Genomic DNA, 17,884 nt, shown 5'->3' on the forward strand with positions numbered 1-17,884 from the left:
CAATGACCAATCAAATCGAAATTTGTTTCGCAGCAAACTTCATTATAGTCACGAGCTTCAATACCAACGATTGTGGTAAAAAATATTTGAACTTTTGGTAAAAAATAATAATTGCGACAGATAATAATATTTAATTACTTTAATTAATAAACTTACAGGGTCGAGGTACCGTTTTTCGAAACTTTAGGGTCAGTTTTGAATACTGAAAAAGTGAAAATTGAATAATTTGTAAAAAACGCAATGACGTAGTTAATTTTTCACCATATACCTATGCTGACAGTTTGAATTCCTGCTCTGTTTAAAAGAGACGAAAGTTATTCTTTTCTTATCAGATATTTTCGGCTGAATTTTTTTTGAAAACGAAATTTCTAAATACAAATTGCAGACTGCATACTACTGTCTAATGTAGCGAAGCGCGCTTTAGTTTTTGAAAAAACTCGGCCAAAGTTTCCACTATATGAGAAAACGAATGATAGCGATTAGCGCACGCGCCATTTTTTTCACAAACATATGCAGAAATTTAAATTTTTAGGCGTGGAAACTAAAGTAGTCTACTCTAGTCTCCAAGCCTCTACACCCAGCTTTTCTAGCTCCAAAAATTACTCGTGTAATCTATAACTTTTACACTCCCTACCTTTGGATCCTCCCATTTTGTACAAAAAATTGGGAGCTGTCAGTCTACTGCCTCGTATTTAATTCTGTTTCTTGATTTTGGTTTCAAGAAATTCAAGCCCCTCGTTGTCATACTTAAAGAACTTCTATTGCAAATACTTTGTAAGTTTGGTTTCAGCTTCAACGTCTTTATTCAAATTTTCTATAAAAAATTTAGGATTCATTACAATGTTTTTCTGCTGTTCAGTTGTTGGTAGAATTGATTCCTAAGACCTAGACCAGCCTATCAGCACTCGTTTTACATCAGCAACGTCCAATAAACTTCAAGAACTCGTAGAAAAAAAAAACTTTGCTCAGCTGAGAGCTCACGAGTTTCAATACCAAAACACAAAAAAAAGTAATAATAATAACAAAATAAACTAGCCGCTAGTTCCTTGTGTTCCGGAGAGCTAATTCGGCCTAGCTGATGATATTGATGGTTATTTTTTACATAATAACCGATATTTAATATTTATTTTCCTTGTAAATAAAAGTCAAATGGCTTATTTATCGAGATGTCAAATCGGAAGGACACTTCCAACTCTCGCAAGTAAGTTTCCACGATAATTTCATTCATAATAAATTAATTATCACTAATTTGTTACTCAAGTGTAAAACAACGGATTTTAAAAACGTAATTTGTAAAATTTTAGAATTAATTGGGTCTGGTAATCCAGCTATTGTTCAAAAAAATGTCGTGCCAGCTGCTATTAGAGCTTATTCATCAACATCTTTCACTAAAAACGTTTCACGTTTGTCTTTACAAAGTATTAATCAATTAAAAAGGGTAAGTTCATTAAAACCTTAACAAATTACCATCATTGTTTTTCATTCTACAGCTTAATTATAATTTAGTAATTATATGTAAGAGTATTCTCAGACAGTACCCCCCACTTTTTTAAAAATATTCAATGACTTTGAACTGTCAAAAGCGTATCAAAATTTTATCAGTATGTTAAAAAAATATTAAAACACTGAGAGCATTCTCAGAACCCCCTCCCTCCCACTTTTTAAAAAAATTCAATGACTCCTGTCAACTGTATCAAAATTTTATTAATTAATTGAAAAAAAGACATTGAAGTTGCAATTTTGCCAAGATAGAATTATTAAAAAATTAGTTGTCATCAATTAGGAGTCAAACAAAATTTATAAAATAAATTTTAGCATAAAAAATTTGAATTTTAAGAAAGAGTGGATTCTGTATTTGCCTTTGATATCAATGGTAATGTAATTTGTTCTTATCAATAAATAATAATTTTATATCATCACTCAAATGCTGATCGTCATCATCATCAACTACTGACATGTCATAATTTATATAAAATTTTCAGTTGTAAAAGACCTTATGAAATTAAAATTTATTTCGTTCCAATTTATTGCAATTTAAACATGATATTAAAAAAATCTGAAATATTACACAATTTTATTGTTTTCTTCAAGAATCTTTTTTATTTATTTAATATAAAATTTTTTTAATGACTTACTATCATTATTGTTATCAAAGATTATATTTAAATATTAATAATATCCGTGGATGCTGAACCAGGAACAAGTCAATAATTGGGTCTTGCAATTTAAATATAAAATCGTGAATGAATAAATAAATGAATTGGTCGTAATTGAAGTATTTTCCACAGTTTCCAGGAGCAATAAATGCTTTCGCTAGTCAAATACGTTCATCAAGTACCGGTGATCATGTTCGCCTGTGGCAATTAGAGCGAATTGCTTCAGCAGCATTTATTGTTTTATTCCCAGCTTGTTTTATCCTACAAAATGCTATTGTTGATTTACTATTTTCAACTTTATTAGTAATCCATACTCACTGGTAAAGAAATTAATCAATAAAATAATAAAATAAATATTTAATTTATAATTTAAATGATAAATAATTTACTTACAGGGGATTGGAGGCAATAATTGTCGACTACGCTCGTCCAGCAATAGTCGGTCCAGTCTTACCAAAAGTACTCATGGGTCTTTTGTACGCATTATCAGTGGCAACTTTAGCTGGACTCGGTGCGCTTATTTACAATGGCCCAGGAGTCAGTGGGTCGGTTAAAAAAATATGGGAAATGGGCCAGAAGTAAATAAGTTTTATAATATAGATATTTATTTAATAAACAAAACTGTGTGTTGTTAATTTAGATGAGAAATAAAATATTTAAAATATTGTCATGATAATACTTTTGTCTATTTGTCGCGTTTCTTATATAATATAAATTTATATAACATATATATAATTTACAATATAGCTTTGTTTCAATATTTTAAAGTCAGTGTGGTTTGGTAATAATTGCTACAATTGAAATATTTCGTCTTGCTGCTGTTGCAATTTTTGTAGGGAACTTTTTAATTTCTTTCCTTGAGTCATTACTACCGCGGAGGGTAGGTCATTGACGTTGTCTTCTGACGATGATCTGGCTGGACCTGCAGCTGATGATAGATGAGATGATGAAGATGATGCTGTTGAAAAGGACGAATGCATCGGTGAAGGCTGTGGGTGCGAATGACGCAACCGGCTTCCTGTTCTTCTTTGTACAAATAATAATTCTTCTTCTGGACTAAATCTGTAATTTAGTTTATATTTAATATTTTCTAATTACAGTACAGTTAATTATTAATTACTCATGAAATTTATTTTTATAATTAAAATTCCACTAAATCAAAATTATTATTGATCAAGTTCTGAGTTTATTTTTAAAAATTTTAATTTTAAAATAAATTTTTTTTAGTGACAATTTTTTACGATATTAATTTTTGAATTTTTAGTCAAATTTAAATCAATTAAATTTTTTGTATGCCGCGAGATTTAAAAAGTTTTTGAATACAAAAATTTAAAATCTGTACTTTGGCAAAAAATACAATTATTAAATAATTATCCAAACATTTTATGTATTAAAAATTTAAATCCTGTTGAAAGTTAATCTTTAACTTTCTTATTGTATTCGAACTCTATAAAAAAGTTCAAAGTACAAAATCAGTGATAAAAAACAGAAACTAAAATATTTGATAAGAACACTGAACTTATCTAAGAGTCTAAATGTCCCACTAATAGATTAGAAAATCTAAATTTTTATATAATTTACTAAATCAGATATTTAGACAAAAAATATCATCATAAATTTTTTTATTTTGTATAAATAAATAATTACATATTTAATAAAAAAAAAAAATATCAAAAATACTTTCCATGATTAGAAAAAAATTCAAATATTTAATCAGAAAAATTAAGTTTACTGTCAGCTGACAAAATTTCAGAGTAATTTTTCTTGTTAATAAATAAATAAAAAAAACCAACTTACGCACTATTACCCTGGGTTTTTTGTATATCTTTCTTAACACTAGCTATCGAAGAATCCATTCTAGCTAAAAAATTATTGATTGAACTGTCTTCGTCTGAAGATACTGTATTAGCACTTGGGTCTTGACAATAGTCACTTTCATTGCATTCAGCAATTCCATCATTATTACTGCAGGACGATGACGTTGATGCTGAATTTATTTGTACAGGAGCAGGAACTAATAAAGATTCGCGTAAAAATAAACTATCAGATGCCCATAACCTATTTATCCTTCTAATTTGTTCAGTCTGAAAAAATATAATAAATTAAATTAATAAGTGTGTCATGTACTTGATAGTAATTAGGTAGTAAACTATAACGTACCGTAGTTCCATATTTCAATGCAATACCTGGAAGAGTATCCGTTTTGCAAATAATATGTTTTATTAAATTCTCATTACGTATGACGCGTTTTGATGTACTTCCGTATTTTTTTAAATTTCTACTGTTATCACGTATAGACCTCCGTTCTTCCATTTCTCTGTACATACTTTGGTCCATTTTTATTTTTTAATATATTATTTAATTATGTATAACAACTATATATTACTGTATATATATTAATATATTATTATTATTACTGTATAGAATAATTACATTAACACAGTGCAGTGTTAATTTTATTATTTAATTTCAAATTCACTCGGCGTAACAACAAAATATATTATTTTGACATTCAAGGCTAACAAACGGAACATTTTTAGTCGTGTCTTGTCTCTCTGATAACTTGCATGTGATCTACTGACTAGATTATCACAGATTACAGTTTACAATTAATTCAAATGCTATTGTGAGTTTTTAATGGACTTTAAACTCCGGTGACCAATCAAAACTGCGGAATTTTCACGTGCAGCCAACTTCAAGTTGATTCAAATAATTTTAGACGGAGCTGTACTTGGGCGCGAAAAAAATTTTGTTCGATAAATCGTAGGACATTCATTTTTAAGAACAAGGTTATTTTTTTCAAAGAACTAATTGTTTTTTTTTACGGTAAATAAATTTGTGTTAAAATAATTATTTATAATTTTTAAGTAATTAACTGATAAAATAATTAGTTTTTATTTCATGAACTAAAAAAAATATTAATTAAATTTGTAAATTAAAAAAAAATATAAGTAAAAATTTCTAGAAATATTTAAATAATTTGAATTTTTAAATTTACATGACTGAAATTAGCAGACGAACAATTTTTGAATTTTGTTTTCAACAATTTTGAAAAAAAAAAAAAAAAAACTAAAAATATACACATGTAAAAAATTTAAACAACTATAGGTGCAATTTTTTAAATATGGTTTTTTAATTATTGGACGTCGGCTAATTACAGTGTCATATTTTTATTTACAAATTTATGAATAATTTTGATTTTAAATAAAAAAATTATCAAATATTTTTAGTTAAATATATAAATAAAAAAATTTCCAACTAAAACTTGATAATAAAAATTAAAAATATATATAAGTGTTAAATAAAATAAATTATGAGTTGTAATAATAAATAAAATGGGTACAAGTAAATAGTCTTTTATAAAAATAATATATTTCAACAAGAAATTGTACACAAAAAATATTACACGATTGATTTTTAATGCATTTTTTTGATGATGCACTCGATACAATTCCGCTCATATCATCATAATAATATTATTGATCGTTTGTTTCTCACATGTACATACAAGTGTGTGTTTTGTGTCTATGTGTATGTGTTGTCCTGAATCAATTTTATATTTTATTAAATATATCAAACGAGCGGTACAATAAAGGCGATTTTTCATAACGATTTCGTTCATTTTTTTTTAATTTATTTAATTAATAATAATAATAATTATCATCCTCATTATATTATTATCATGTCTTTTCGTTTATTTAAATAACTATTTTTTCGGCAATTGTTTCAAGCGACGTTCAAGCAGCGGAATAAAAATAATATTTCAACAAACGCAAGATTTACATTCAAAAATTTCTATTGCAATATTCAATTTAAAATTATTGCTCGCCCAAACTTACTATTATTATTATTATTCATTTAATTTTTTTTTGTAGCTAATAAATAAATGCGTGCTGATTTCAATGCGATAAGGCCACTTTTCTAGATGATATTACGATTTTTGTGGTAAAGTGTATTGTTTTATTTTCGTTTTTCTTTCATTTCCCTCTTTGTTTACTTAATAATTATTTTTTTTTCCTTTGCTTTTACTTAGTCATAGTAATATTACATATAAAGATTAAAATTATTATTGGTACAAAAATGAATACATAATTAAAATTAATTAACTACAAATGTATGGCAATAACTTTAAATTGAAACGAAAAAAAAAAAAATAATAATAATAGTAATTATTATTAGGACGATTCAGTGTAATTTAATTGCACACTAGATCTAAACCCATAGACTTCGTGTTTTTAAAAAATCAATCGTGTGCATGTTAATTATTTATCATACATAATAATAAGTAATAATAATAATAGTTATAAAAAAAAAATACAATTGAATTTAAAATAGAAGTCTATGGGAATGCGACCAATCATTACTGTACATGTCTTATTAGTTATGGTTTTTTATTTTTAATTTAAAATTGCTTTTATGGTATTATCCTAATCCGTAGCTACTTAACTAACAATTAATTTGATTTTGTTTATTTTTTTTTCCTTATTATTAAACATAGCTCAACTTATTTCCTTTATTTACCCTAGACTTACACACGTGCTGATTAATCAGCACTGCTGTACAATACTCACACAATTTATACACTCGACATTCATCAACGCAATAATTCCATTAAAATAAATTTTATTTTATTTGTTTAATTAATTAATTATTTAAATAAAGTAACTTAAAGAATTCTAGCGCTTAAATTATACCAGTATTTTTTTTTACTCCGATATGTGCTGAACATGTGGAGATCACATAATTTATTTACACGTAACTGTTAATTAATTGATTAATTAATTAGTTTGTTGGTTAATTAAATATTCATTATGGAGAAGAAAAATGTAATAACGAGTTGGAGATCAATATTATTGGTATTATCGGTAGATTAGACAATAAATTTTATAAATTTCGACGAATTTTGTGCAGCTCAAGTATTTTTGGTAATAAAAAATATATTTTTGCCTTTAAATTTAAAATTAAAAAATAGATTTTTTTTAAATTATCACAGAATTTATTTTTAAATTAATGAGTTTAATTTATTTCGGTAATTAATTTTTTAAATTAATTTTATTTCTTGTAATAAAAGAAAAATAACCAAATTATTAAATAATTAATAATTCATTTAATTAATTAACTTGTAATTAATTAGTATATTAATGATTTTTTAAAAATACCATTGAAATATTTAAAATAAAAAATATAAAATTTTTTTATAATAAACTCGGAAAAAAAATTTTCCGAAATAATATTTTTTTAAACCAAAAATACTTAAAACTACAACTGTACAAATACTTAAAACAAATTACAATGAGCATTATTACAATCGGATTGTCAAATTCATTTGAAAAAAAAAACTATAAACTGAACCAAAATATCAATACGAGTCTCAAAAAAATAATATAAATTTTTTCCTACAATATAACTATAAAACTTTGAAACAAGAGACTCCTACTTATCACATATCTTATATTATTTATTTAAATTTAATAATAAACTGAGCAAAAAATTGATTAACGAGAAATTTACGCATGATAATATACAAAGGCTGAAATAAAATTGGTTTAAATTTCAAAATTATCACAACTCATTCGCACTGACGATTAGTTCAAAACTTATCGATTAATATTCAATAATAAAAATAATAATAAATGATAAACATTAATAATAACGGTCATGTCAGTTATAAAACGAGGTAGAAACTATTAAATTTAATGTTAGCCATATATATATATATATATATATATATATATATATATATATATATATATATATATATATATATATATATATATATATATATATATATATATATATAAAATCGTCATTTATTTATTTTAATTCGTCATCTTGCACCCACACGAACATTCGACTCTTAATATATTTTTTAGTACAAAAAATTTGTCTCGGTAAATTTTCCTCTGTAATTTTTTTCTACCATCTCTTTTTCACTTTGTTTTTTAATAATTGTATTAATAAAATGTACAAATTCATCTATAAAAGAGGCCAAATGCAATTAATAATAAATGAATTAAGTAACAACCGATCCGATGGTCTTAAAGCCACCATCGAGGATTAATAAATTCAATTGTTGCTAATTAGCCTGATAAAACAAAACTGAACAACATTATCATCGCTCTCATACGCAACACACTATAATACAATTAATCAACAATTAATGTTTATCGATCGTATCTGAAAAATAAAAAACGCCTCAAAATTATTATATTCAAGTCACCACAAATAACTTTTTTTTTATCATTTGCATATAATTATTCTTTTATGTCATCGTTTATTTTTATTTAAATTTAAATTTATTTTCTTCTTCCTTTTTTTACGTCTTTTCTTTTATTATTTTTTTCATTACCATATACGACGAACTTGCAACAAAAATAACTTCTTCACATCACAGAAAACGAAAAGAATTAATAATTACATAATTATTATAATAGTAATAATAATAATAAAGAAAAATAAAAAGTGAAATTAAAAGTTCAGTGAAGGAAAAAAATGATTTAAAAAATTTAATATCTAATTCAGCCTGATTTCAAAGTGTAAAAAATTCGATTATCAATTATTTATAATTATTAATTAATAATAGCAATAGTTAATAATAATAATAATGATGATAAATGTAATAGTAATAATAATAATAATAATAATAGTAATAATAATTAACTCTTATCGTTACGACAACATGTATCGTGCTAAAAAAGAAAAACAATTAATAGTTAAAAATGATAGTTATTATTTTATAAACACTATAAAAAATCCAATGCACTCATCACCGCACGTGCCATAATCCCAGATTAATGGTTGTGATCTGGGGTAATTTCATAATCTTCTGTAATCCACTTGTTGATATTCCGGTGCAGCCGTAGAGATCAATGCACGTCAAGTTTTTCATATTTTTAGCTACTGTACAGATACCCTTGTCGGTTATCCTGGTGCACTGCCCGACGTTGAGAGTGCTCAGTTCGAGAAGTGTCTCGGCTATTTTACAAATTCCCTCGTCGCTGACTTGGCACGCCGACAGCGAGAGAGATTTTAAATTAAAAAGACCCTGTGAGATGTAGACCAGCGCTTGGTCGCCGATCTTGTCGCAGAAGGAGACGTCGAGGGAGGATATCCTGCTGCCGCCTTCTGCGAGGTACGCCATCCCGATGTCCGATATGTTGTCACAGGACCTGAGGTTCAGCTCCCGGAGACTGGTCATCTTGGCGAGGTGCTTCAACCCCGAATCGGTGATGGAGACGCAGAAGGACAAGTTTATGGACTTGAGGGTGACTATCCCCGTGGAGAGATGCCTGAGTGCCTCGTCGCTGAGTCTCTGGCAGTCTTGCAGCCCCAGGTGTTCCAACGTCAGACTGCTGCCGGGAGTTTCGCTGGAGGTTATTCCCGCGAGGTAGGCGATCCCTTGGTCGGAGACGTGCCAGCAGCTCCTCAGGTCGAGGATCTTGAGCTTCTTGAGTCCCCAGGCGACGTACCCGAGCCCGTTGTTGGTAACGTTGCAGCATCCGCCCAGCTCGAGAGACTCGAGATTTGGTATGTTCTGAGATATTTTGTGTAGCGACTGATCGCTAACTTGTTTACAGAGAGACAAATTTAACCTGGTGAGCGAGGTAACGATGTTGTTGCAGATGGCGGTGTTAAGGCCCTGGTCAGTTATGTTATAGCAGCCCGAAAGATTTAAAGACTCGAGATTGGGTATGGATCTAATAACGTCCCCGAGGCCTTTTTTCAAAGAGAGCACTTGTACCCTCTTTACTCCCCTCCTCACCAAGCTTGCAAAAACTACAGAGGACGGTTTCCTTAGGTGCAGACGGGCCTCAACCCCTCTCCAAACCGAACGGTGGTAAGCGGCATCTCTCCAGGCGACGCATACCTGAGCGGACCGGCCTTTGTCCCTTACATTCAAATAGCTAAATATAAGGGCCAATATTTCCGGATAGAGACATGATACATGGGTGCTTGTGGGCGCGGCGTCCTCGTTCCTTTCCTCCGCAGTTTTACGTCGTACAACACCGCCGTGCTTGTACTTGCTTAAATTAGTAGCACCTCCATTCATGTAATTGGGGACACTCACGGTGTTTTGCCGTGACTGATGCTGAGGTGTCGTCAGTGCCAGGTGCGGCTGATACAGGTGATAAATATGACCAGACCTGTGGAGCAGAGCACCACCACGCGTTCCTCCCGTCGTCAACGCTGGTAGTTCGGTCATCAACAGCTGACTCTCCTCCATATTGCGCCGTGCGCACTCTCCACTCACTCACACACTCAATGAGCTTTTTATGCTGCCACAATCATCGGCCCTCACCATAATCAATTCTCCTTCTTTATTCAAAACTTATACTTATTATTGCTCCAATACGTCAGTTCTTATCACCTCCTATCATCCATCAGCACGTGATCCGATCCTCTTCTCTCCGATCTTTCCTTTTACGATTCATACACTGGATCTTTTACATGTACAGGTACATCTACATCTACATTCACATACATATATATACACACTATATATATATATATGATTAAACAAACGTGAGTAAAATTCACGTCCGTACACAGCAGTCTACTCACCACACACTCTCTTAACCTCCCAATAGGAATACAACCAACACACCGTCGTGGACGATGTGGGTAGAGCTTTATACCCACCACCACCACCACCACCACTAGCACCAGCACCAGCAACTGCTAGCGTTCGCTACTGAACCTACAACACACACTATTATTTATTATCGTGATCTTCATAAAACTTTTTCATCACTAAATTCCGACCTTTGTACGCTCTCAATTACATTCAATTTATTCATATTAAATATTTATCTACCCGAGTATAAATTGATGCTTCCGCATATCCAACAAAATGGTTGTACTTCAATTCACCTATTTTCACATATATAATACAACCAACCACACATTTAACTAATGCTTTTTATTTTATTTATAAAACTGAGTCGGACTATCTATCGGACAATAGAAACATCGTTACTGTTAATTATTATTTCTGGTACGCGGTCATGTGTCTAATCACGTAATCCGCAAAGACATTTATAATACATAAAAAAGAAGTGAACTGGCGCGCTTCCAGTCACAAACTGTCCGAGTCCGAATTGCGTTGAAAGACTTGACAGTACAGTTTCTGTTGCAACACCGATCAAGTCAATTTACATTTTTGACAGCTCGGCCAATCCAAGCGCGCGCTCCCGCGACTTTTTAAATTTTCCCCTCGCGCTGGTCTCCCATTGGCGCTCGAGCTTGTCGATTTACAACGACGTAGTGGCGCCATCTTCTCGATATTCGAACAACCAAATTCACCATTTTTTTATTTCCTACCCACAATTGCGATCTATAATTGTGTATAGTATAAGACGATCTTTTCGTTGCCGCATGGCGTAAAGGACGGTACGTATTTTATATTACGACAATTATTTATAATTATTTATCAATCTGCTCGATATTTTATATATTTTAAAATGTTTTCTTTTTTTTTTCCCCTTATTTTTTAATAATAATTAGTCTGTAGTTACACTCCGTAGACTTAAATTATTTATTTGGTAATTTTGAAAACCCGATAACGTTCTACCACGTTGTCGTCCATTACGCGCTTTTATAATATTAATTTTTGCATTTTGCAATAATTAATAATTTATTTTTAATTTATTTTGTTTTATTAAATTATTTTTTTTAATTTTAATAAAATAAAATTCAAAAGCGGATGGCTAGTTATTTTATTTGAAATTATTTAAAAAAAAAAAAAAACAAATTTAGGTTAGAAATTTTTACGGCTTTGTGTACTGTCTTTAACTTGGTGTTAACCTTAACATCTTGCTTTAATTAGTTATTATAATTATGATATTAATCGTGAAAAGTTAACTTACGTCATTCAGTGACTGAAGTCTGTGAACTCGCGATTTAAAAATATTTGTAATTTTAATTTTGTTTATTTACTTGATAATTTTAAATTATCAAAATAAAATTTAAAATTGTGGTGCTTTAATGTTGGAATTGGAATTTGAATAGTACGGGCATCACATTAATGTATGAATGAGGTAAGTTGACTTGGTTAAAAAAATTTAAATTTGTACCAGGTCACACGTTAGATTCTGATGATTTTTGAAATTATTTTCAGATTTGAATTTAATAACGATAAATAATACGCCAAGATGCCGCAGAACGAGTACGTGGAGAGACATCAGAAGTTGTATGGGCGTAGATTAGATTATGAAGAGAGAAAACGTAAACGAGAAGCCCGTGAGCCTCACAAGCGGGCAGAGAAGGCACAGAAACTCCGTGGTATCAAGGCCAAGATCTTCAACAAGGAGAGACGCAATGAAAAGATACAGATGAAGAAGAAGATCAAAGCGCATGAAGAGAAAAAAGTCAAACAGACCTCGGAGAATGCACCTGAAGGAGCGTTGCCGGTGTATCTGCTGGACCGTGATGTCCAGCAGCGCTCGAAAGTACTCTCTAATATGATTAAACAGAAGCGCAAAGAAAAGGCTGGAAAGTGGGATGTCCCCATACCAAAAGTCAAAGCGCAATCAGAGTCGGAGGTCTTCAAAATTGTCAAGAGTGGCAAAACCAGGAGAAAGGCTTGGAAGAGAATGGTGACCAAGGTCACGTATGTTGGGGAAAATTTCACGAGGAAGCCGCCCAAGTTTGAGAGATTCATCAGACCGATGGCACTGAGGTTCCGTAAAGCTCACGTCACTCATCCAGAGTTGAAAGCCACATTCCACTTGCCGATAATCGGAGTCAAGAGGAATCCCAGCTCTGCTATGTACACAACTCTAGGTGTCATCACCAAGGGTACTATCATTGAAGTAAACATTTCGGAGCTTGGATTGGTCACGCAGACTGGCAAAGTCGTCTGGGGAAAATATGCACAAGTTACTAATAATCCAGAAAATGATGGATGTATTAATGCTGTTTTACTAGTTTAAATTTATTGTAATTTATTGTTTGTACTTCTCGATATCAGTAAAAATAAAAATTTAATTTTCCCTTAGCTTTATTGCTATTAAATATTTATTTATAATTATAATCATAACTATAGTTTTAAGTTTCCTTTGTAAATAATTTTTTTGATAATATATTGATGATTGAATTTTTTTTTTTACAGGCTGCAATAATAAGAAGTCAAAATGCAGATTTTCGTGAAAACTCTTACCGGCAAGACCATCACCCTTGAGGTCGAAGCTTCTGATACCATTGAAAATGTCAAGGCTAAGATCCAGGACAAAGAAGGTAAATATTTATCCTTTTGTTGATTGATTTGATTGTTGGTTAAATTGGAAAGAAAAATAATAAATTGAAATATTTTATCAGGAATCCCGCCAGACCAACAGAGATTGATCTTCGCTGGTAAACAATTGGAGGATGGCAGAACTCTGTCTGACTACAACATTCAGAAGGAGTCAACTTTACATCTTGTCTTGAGACTTCGTGGTGGAGCCAAGAAACGCAAGAAGAAGAATTACTCTACTCCCAAAAAAATCAAGCACAAGAAGAAGAAGGTCAAGCTCGCTGTGCTCAAGTTCTACAAGGTTCATATTTTCTTTAATTATAACTTTATTTTTTTTTTTAATTAATATTATTAAGATAAGACATGAATAATGAATTGGTTTATTTCAGGTTGATGAGAACGGAAAAATCCACCGTCTGAGACGTGAATGTCCTTCTGAACAGTGCGGTGCTGGTGTTTTCATGGCAGCCATGGAAGACCGTCATTACTGTGGGAAATGCGGTTACACACTCGTATTTAACAAACCCGAAGACAAGTAAATAACAAATTTTTCCATGTACTGTAAGTGGTTGCAGTACAATTTATAAAAACAAAAAATAAAAAAATTTGAAAAAAAATTAACAAAACTCATGGAAAAGAATTTTAACACTTTTTATTTATTAATATTATAATTATTTATTATTAATAGTTATAAGTAATTGGTAATTAATTTTAAGTGAGCATATTTTGTCTGTATCTTAACTTAATTATTGTTTTTCACGTAAAATACTGTCGATATCACTGATACCAACAGTCCGCATGTCTTTGCCCCCGCGCATGGGAATACCAGGCGATCGATTTTGATCGAGACCAACCCGCGTATCATAGAGACTCGGTGCCTGCAATATTATTCCAGCTGTACCTCCCGTACATGCGAGGGTGAATATCCACAGGAAAAATCTGTCCAGCACCATCGCGACATATTTCCAGTCTTCAATTACCTGAAGTAATTAAAATGAATTAATCATCTCTCGAATTTTTATCACAAAACTCTGAATCATTGGCTTACTTCGTTGTCTTTGTCAGCATCTCTGATATGCTGGGCTATGAACCGCACACCTTTCAGTGCAGAAATAACGTCTGGGGACAAATGTTTCAGCAACATATTGTCACTGTCATGACTGGAACCATGAGGATGTCCATCATCGTCCTCCATATTTTTGTAGCCCAGCGTAACTCTGTCCATTTCGTCCGGATTTTCTTTCATGTCCGTCGTATATTCGCTCTCGTTATCACCGTAACTTAAATAATATTTACAATTATTATTGTAATTAATTATAATTATAATGTATACGTACCTGTAGTCGTAGTCATTTGAATATCCAGTCTCTATATACATGTCAGTATACTCTGGAGTAGCGTAAGGCGTTCGGCGCATCATCAAAATCCGAGGCATCCAATTGAGAAATAGTTGGCGCACCCAATTAGACATTTTATGAGTCGTTGGTGATCTTAAGTAAATAATTTACCACTTTAATTATTATTCAAGTTCGATTTAAATAATTAATAGTAGAATATATTTACCGGAAGTGAACGTTCAACACGACAACAGTTATCCAAATTGATAGTGTCACCAATATCATAGTAAATAGTAAATATTTACCAAGCAAAGGTATAGCCAATGACGTCGGGGGAATTATTTCTGCTAGTAAGAGGAAAAATACCGTCAGCGATAGCAAAATAGACGAACACAATGAGACCTGTAATAATTATTAAGTTAAATCTTTAGATACTCTGATTAAGAATAATGTAAATCATTTTTAAAATTTCATGATTAATCATACGAAATAATTTGAAAATATTAAGAATTTTTCGATCACCAAATTATTTTGTTTAATCAGGAAAATTTATTGACGATTTTTTACCAAGTTTTACCTTTTCTCCAGAATCACTTGGCAGATAAAATACCAGTACTGTCAAAAAAGTTATTCCTACACATGGTATTATAAGATTAACTGTATAAAAAAGTGTTTTTCTGCGCATTGTTATATTAAATGTTATATCTGAGTAGGGTTCAACACAGCAGGGATAATATTCTTCATTACGCGAAGCTGGTACTTCAAGAATGTCCCACTCTACTGATAGATAAAATTCATTTAAGTCTATTCCGGTTGCTACTAAATTGCTGCCTGGTTGCTGTTGCATATGTTTCAAGTCCACCTGATAATGATAATAATTATAATTGTCAGTAATTAATTAATTCGTTAACAGTTAATGTAAATAAAAACCTACCTGAGCACCATTGTAAGTCCAGGAACCGAATTTCATTAGACATGACTGCTCGTCAAATGGAAAGTACTCGACATTTATTTCACAGGATGACTTATAAATAGCTGGAGGTTTCCAGTAAACTTCACCGTTGTATTTTAATGTCGCTTTTGTCATCAAAGTTACTTCATAATTTCCATCGGCGCTAAAATATTTAAAATGTTATTGTAAGTATGAATTTATTTAATTATTTGTTTACTTACTTATTGTACAGGACAATGTCCGGCAGCCAAATATTTTCAGAAGGAACATAAAGCATTTCAACTCCACCGTATTCCATTGGATCCCATTGTAATTTATAATCAAACCATTTCTATATAAAATAAATATTTTTAATGTTTACTGGAATAATGAACTTTAAATCTACAAGAAAGTATGTAATGACAAAGTAATTAGCAATAAATACTATTGGATATTTATTTTTCATATTTGTTAATTTATGGTTGGTGTAAAAATTTCAGTCTATAAATTCAAAAATTACTTTTTTATTTTTAAATATTAATTATTGTAAAATGCGCTAATTACTTTAACATATTTTTTAAATTAACTCTGGGTGAATTATTTTTCCAAACTAGTTTTTAAAATTTATTTTTTTGGACAGACAAGTACTCGATTTCCGGCCCCGTTATATCTTTCAGTAAAACGAAATTTATTCAAAAATAAATAAGTTTTTTTATGCAGAGGTAAATTTTTTAATAAAATCCGGAACATCTGAGACTGACTGGTCAAGATATTTAACTGTAAATTTACTCATTTTATTTCTCAATGTCCAGAATGTAAGAAAGTAAAAAATGATATTTTTGGAGCATTGATAATATGAAAAATCTGGGATTGGATATTTACATTCCTAGTACAAATAATTGGTTTAATTACTTGATATTAATAATAAGTACGTACTTGTTCTACCCATACATTAGTAGTCATGACTTGATTTTTTAAATTCATTTCAATTAATTGCGATAACTTCAACCCCAGCCAAACAGTAAGAGTTTCCGTATTATTAATAACGGGCCGTATAAGCCGATTGTAGTTTGATAACAAATCATCGTAAAGTCTTTTAGCATCTGGGTTTGCTTCATATACTTTGGGTCCTAATAATATTGCTGTAATTTATAAATTTATTACTCAATTACACACAGTAATAATAATTACAGTAAATTTTAAATTAAATAATAGTACTTATTAATATTGCAATCGAATTGTAATTAAATTATTGGTAATGAAAACCTTGAACTAAAAAATAAAAAGGCGTTTCACTCAATAAATTCTTAAATAAAAAAAAAACAAGTATATATTTATATATGAGTATAAGTGTAGCTGACAATTGGCAATTTTTTGAATTTTTAAATAAAATGCATATTTAAATATTTAAAAAATTAGGACGCGCATTTTTTAAAATTTCGAATTTTAATTTATTTAAAATTTGAAAATCGTCTTGTGTCTGCTACATTTACACTGATATTTATATTATCAAAATATATATCAAACTTACCAGTAGCATCAATAAATGGTAAAAATATAAATACAAGTATACAAATTTTATTAAAATTCATAATCCATAAAAAATTTTTTTTATAAATATTTATATGAAAAAAAATATATCAGACACTGGAATAGTCTCGTGTTGATAACAAGATGATAACCAGAGTAATCTATTGTAGTGTGAAGATGTTTCTGCGAGTGCGCTAGTTTTCTCCTAGTGGTAATCGATATGTTGGGTGGCCCAACGCCCTTTGATGCGACAGACTCCAGAATCTGCTTAGCGTAAATTACAATTATTATTATTTGAAACTTTTTCTCCATTTCGATCTTCGATCAATTGTCATGAGCATCAAAGTAGAGAGGAAGCGAGTAAATTAAATAAAGGAAAATAGTACAAGAAAAATATATGAATGCACATTGGAAGTGCAATTGTCGTTTACGAGGGTAACATTTCTCGGGGATCAGGTAGCGGAAAAAAACCCCACGGGAATCCTTTAAAATGTTGGAGACTTTAAATGTATTCAATAGGAATGGAATTCTATTTATACCTGAATTTTATAGTCAATGCGGACTATGCGTGGCCCCTTTTATTATATACATTATACTATTATACTCTCTTCGTTCTACATAATATACTTTTCATATATTTCTATATCTATATATACATTACCGCTTATTTAAGAGAAAAAAAATTATAAGAGATTTC

The 17,884-nt window shown here is 30.3% G+C and overlaps 6 protein-coding genes across 9 annotated transcripts; 3 read left to right on the forward strand and 3 right to left on the reverse strand.

Moving 5' to 3' along the window:
• The first annotated feature begins 1,023 nt into the window (after nt 1–1,023).
• Nucleotides 1,024–2,834, forward strand: LOC103568983 (succinate dehydrogenase [ubiquinone] cytochrome b small subunit, mitochondrial). Its single transcript, XM_008546044.3, has 4 exons — nt 1,024–1,201; nt 1,305–1,438; nt 2,289–2,476; nt 2,552–2,834. The coding sequence occupies exons 1-4, from the start codon at nt 1,150–1,152 to the stop codon at nt 2,736–2,738; spliced, it is 561 nt and encodes a 186-aa protein (XP_008544266.1). The 5' UTR covers nt 1,024–1,149; the 3' UTR covers nt 2,739–2,834.
• On the reverse strand, nt 2,819–4,743 carry LOC103568973 (lysM and putative peptidoglycan-binding domain-containing protein 2). The gene is made up of 3 exons (XM_008546033.1): nt 4,317–4,743; nt 3,954–4,240; nt 2,819–3,218 (listed from the first exon to the last, which is right to left on the reverse strand). The coding sequence occupies exons 1-3, from the start codon at nt 4,491–4,493 to the stop codon at nt 2,948–2,950; spliced, it is 735 nt and encodes a 244-aa protein (XP_008544255.1). The 5' UTR covers nt 4,494–4,743; the 3' UTR covers nt 2,819–2,947.
• A 3,175-nt stretch (nt 4,744–7,918) lies between these two features.
• LOC103568964 (F-box/LRR-repeat protein 14) lies at nt 7,919–11,253 on the reverse strand. Its single transcript, XM_008546022.3, has one exon. The coding sequence runs from the start codon at nt 10,378–10,380 to the stop codon at nt 8,923–8,925; it is 1,458 nt and encodes a 485-aa protein (XP_008544244.1). The 5' UTR covers nt 10,381–11,253; the 3' UTR covers nt 7,919–8,922.
• Nucleotides 11,254–11,459: 206 nt separating this feature from the next.
• On the forward strand, nt 11,460–14,029 carry LOC103568958 (ubiquitin-40S ribosomal protein S27a). Its single transcript, XM_008546011.3, has 4 exons — nt 11,460–11,546; nt 13,267–13,391; nt 13,473–13,690; nt 13,779–14,029. The coding sequence occupies exons 2-4, from the start codon at nt 13,289–13,291 to the stop codon at nt 13,926–13,928; spliced, it is 471 nt and encodes a 156-aa protein (XP_008544233.1). The 5' UTR covers nt 11,460–11,546; nt 13,267–13,288; the 3' UTR covers nt 13,929–14,029.
• On the forward strand, nt 11,465–13,152 carry LOC103568951 (ribosome biogenesis protein NSA2 homolog). 2 transcript variants are annotated; one of them, XM_014440042.2, is made up of 2 exons: nt 11,465–11,546; nt 12,274–13,152. In XM_014440042.2, exon 2 carries the CDS (start codon nt 12,308–12,310, stop codon nt 13,085–13,087), a length of 780 nt encoding a protein of 259 aa, XP_014295528.1. In that variant the 5' UTR covers nt 11,465–11,546; nt 12,274–12,307; the 3' UTR covers nt 13,088–13,152. The 2 variants fall into 2 exon arrangements, with proteins under 2 accessions (XP_014295528.1, XP_008544221.1); XM_008545999.2 differs by lacking the exon at nt 11,465–11,546 and adding an exon at nt 11,932–12,193.
• LOC103568940 (acetylcholine receptor subunit beta-like 2) lies at nt 14,025–17,336 on the reverse strand. Of its 3 annotated transcripts, XM_008545988.2 has the most exons (9): nt 17,189–17,336; nt 16,594–16,799; nt 15,900–16,009; nt 15,661–15,841; nt 15,304–15,588; nt 14,953–15,128; nt 14,727–14,879; nt 14,438–14,669; nt 14,025–14,369 (listed from the first exon to the last, which is right to left on the reverse strand). In XM_008545988.2, the coding sequence occupies exons 1-9, from the start codon at nt 17,247–17,249 to the stop codon at nt 14,136–14,138; spliced, it is 1,638 nt and encodes a 545-aa protein (XP_008544210.2). In that variant the 5' UTR covers nt 17,250–17,336; the 3' UTR covers nt 14,025–14,135. The 3 variants fall into 3 exon arrangements, with proteins under 3 accessions (XP_008544210.2, XP_053597262.1, XP_053597265.1); XM_053741287.1 differs by having other exon boundaries at nt 14,438–14,879; XM_053741290.1 differs by lacking the exons at nt 16,594–16,799; nt 17,189–17,336 and adding an exon at nt 16,222–16,309.
• Between the last annotated feature and the right edge of the window lie 548 nt (nt 17,337–17,884).

Source organism: Microplitis demolitor, chromosome 1 (assembly GCF_026212275.2).
Source record: "Microplitis demolitor isolate Queensland-Clemson2020A chromosome 1, iyMicDemo2.1a, whole genome shotgun sequence".
In the NCBI taxonomy this organism is placed as follows: Eukaryota; Metazoa; Arthropoda; class Insecta; order Hymenoptera; family Braconidae; genus Microplitis; species Microplitis demolitor.

Bases quoted from the DNA above. Each gene is read 5' to 3' on its own strand.
- LOC103568983 (XM_008546044.3), top strand. From the start codon at position 1,150: ATGGCTTATTTATCGAGATGTCAAATCGGAAGGACACTTCCAACTCTC. The intron at 1,202-1,304 runs GTAAGTTTCCAC...GTAAAATTTTAG, and splicing joins GACACTTCCAACTCTCGCAA to AATTAATTGGGTCTGGTAAT. The intron at 1,439-2,288 runs GTAAGTTCATTA...TATTTTCCACAG, and splicing joins GTATTAATCAATTAAAAAGG to TTTCCAGGAGCAATAAATGC.
- LOC103568973 (XM_008546033.1), bottom strand. From the start codon at position 4,493: ATGGACCAAAGTATGTACAGAGAAATGGAAGAACGGAGGTCTATACGT. The intron at 4,241-4,316 runs GTACGTTATAGT...ATATTTTTTCAG, and splicing joins CATTGAAATATGGAACTACG to ACTGAACAAATTAGAAGGAT. The intron at 3,219-3,953 runs GTAAGTTGGTTT...ACTAAATTACAG, and splicing joins AAAACCCAGGGTAATAGTGC to ATTTAGTCCAGAAGAAGAAT.
- LOC103568964 (XM_008546022.3), bottom strand. From the start codon at position 10,380: ATGGAGGAGAGTCAGCTGTTGATGACCGAACTACCAGCGTTGACGACG.
- LOC103568951 (XM_014440042.2), top strand. From the start codon at position 12,308: ATGCCGCAGAACGAGTACGTGGAGAGACATCAGAAGTTGTATGGGCGT.
- LOC103568958 (XM_008546011.3), top strand. From the start codon at position 13,289: ATGCAGATTTTCGTGAAAACTCTTACCGGCAAGACCATCACCCTTGAG. The intron at 13,392-13,472 runs GTAAATATTTAT...ATATTTTATCAG, and splicing joins TAAGATCCAGGACAAAGAAG to GAATCCCGCCAGACCAACAG. The intron at 13,691-13,778 runs GTTCATATTTTC...GGTTTATTTCAG, and splicing joins CTGTGCTCAAGTTCTACAAG to GTTGATGAGAACGGAAAAAT.
- LOC103568940 (XM_053741287.1), bottom strand. From the start codon at position 17,249: ATGAATTTTAATAAAATTTGTATACTTGTATTTATATTTTTACCATTT. The intron at 15,129-15,303 runs GTAAAACTTGGT...TAATTATTACAG, and splicing joins CAAGTGATTCTGGAGAAAAG to GTCTCATTGTGTTCGTCTAT. The intron at 14,370-14,437 runs GTAAGCCAATGA...TAATTACTTCAG, and splicing joins ATGCTGACAAAGACAACGAA to GTAATTGAAGACTGGAAATA.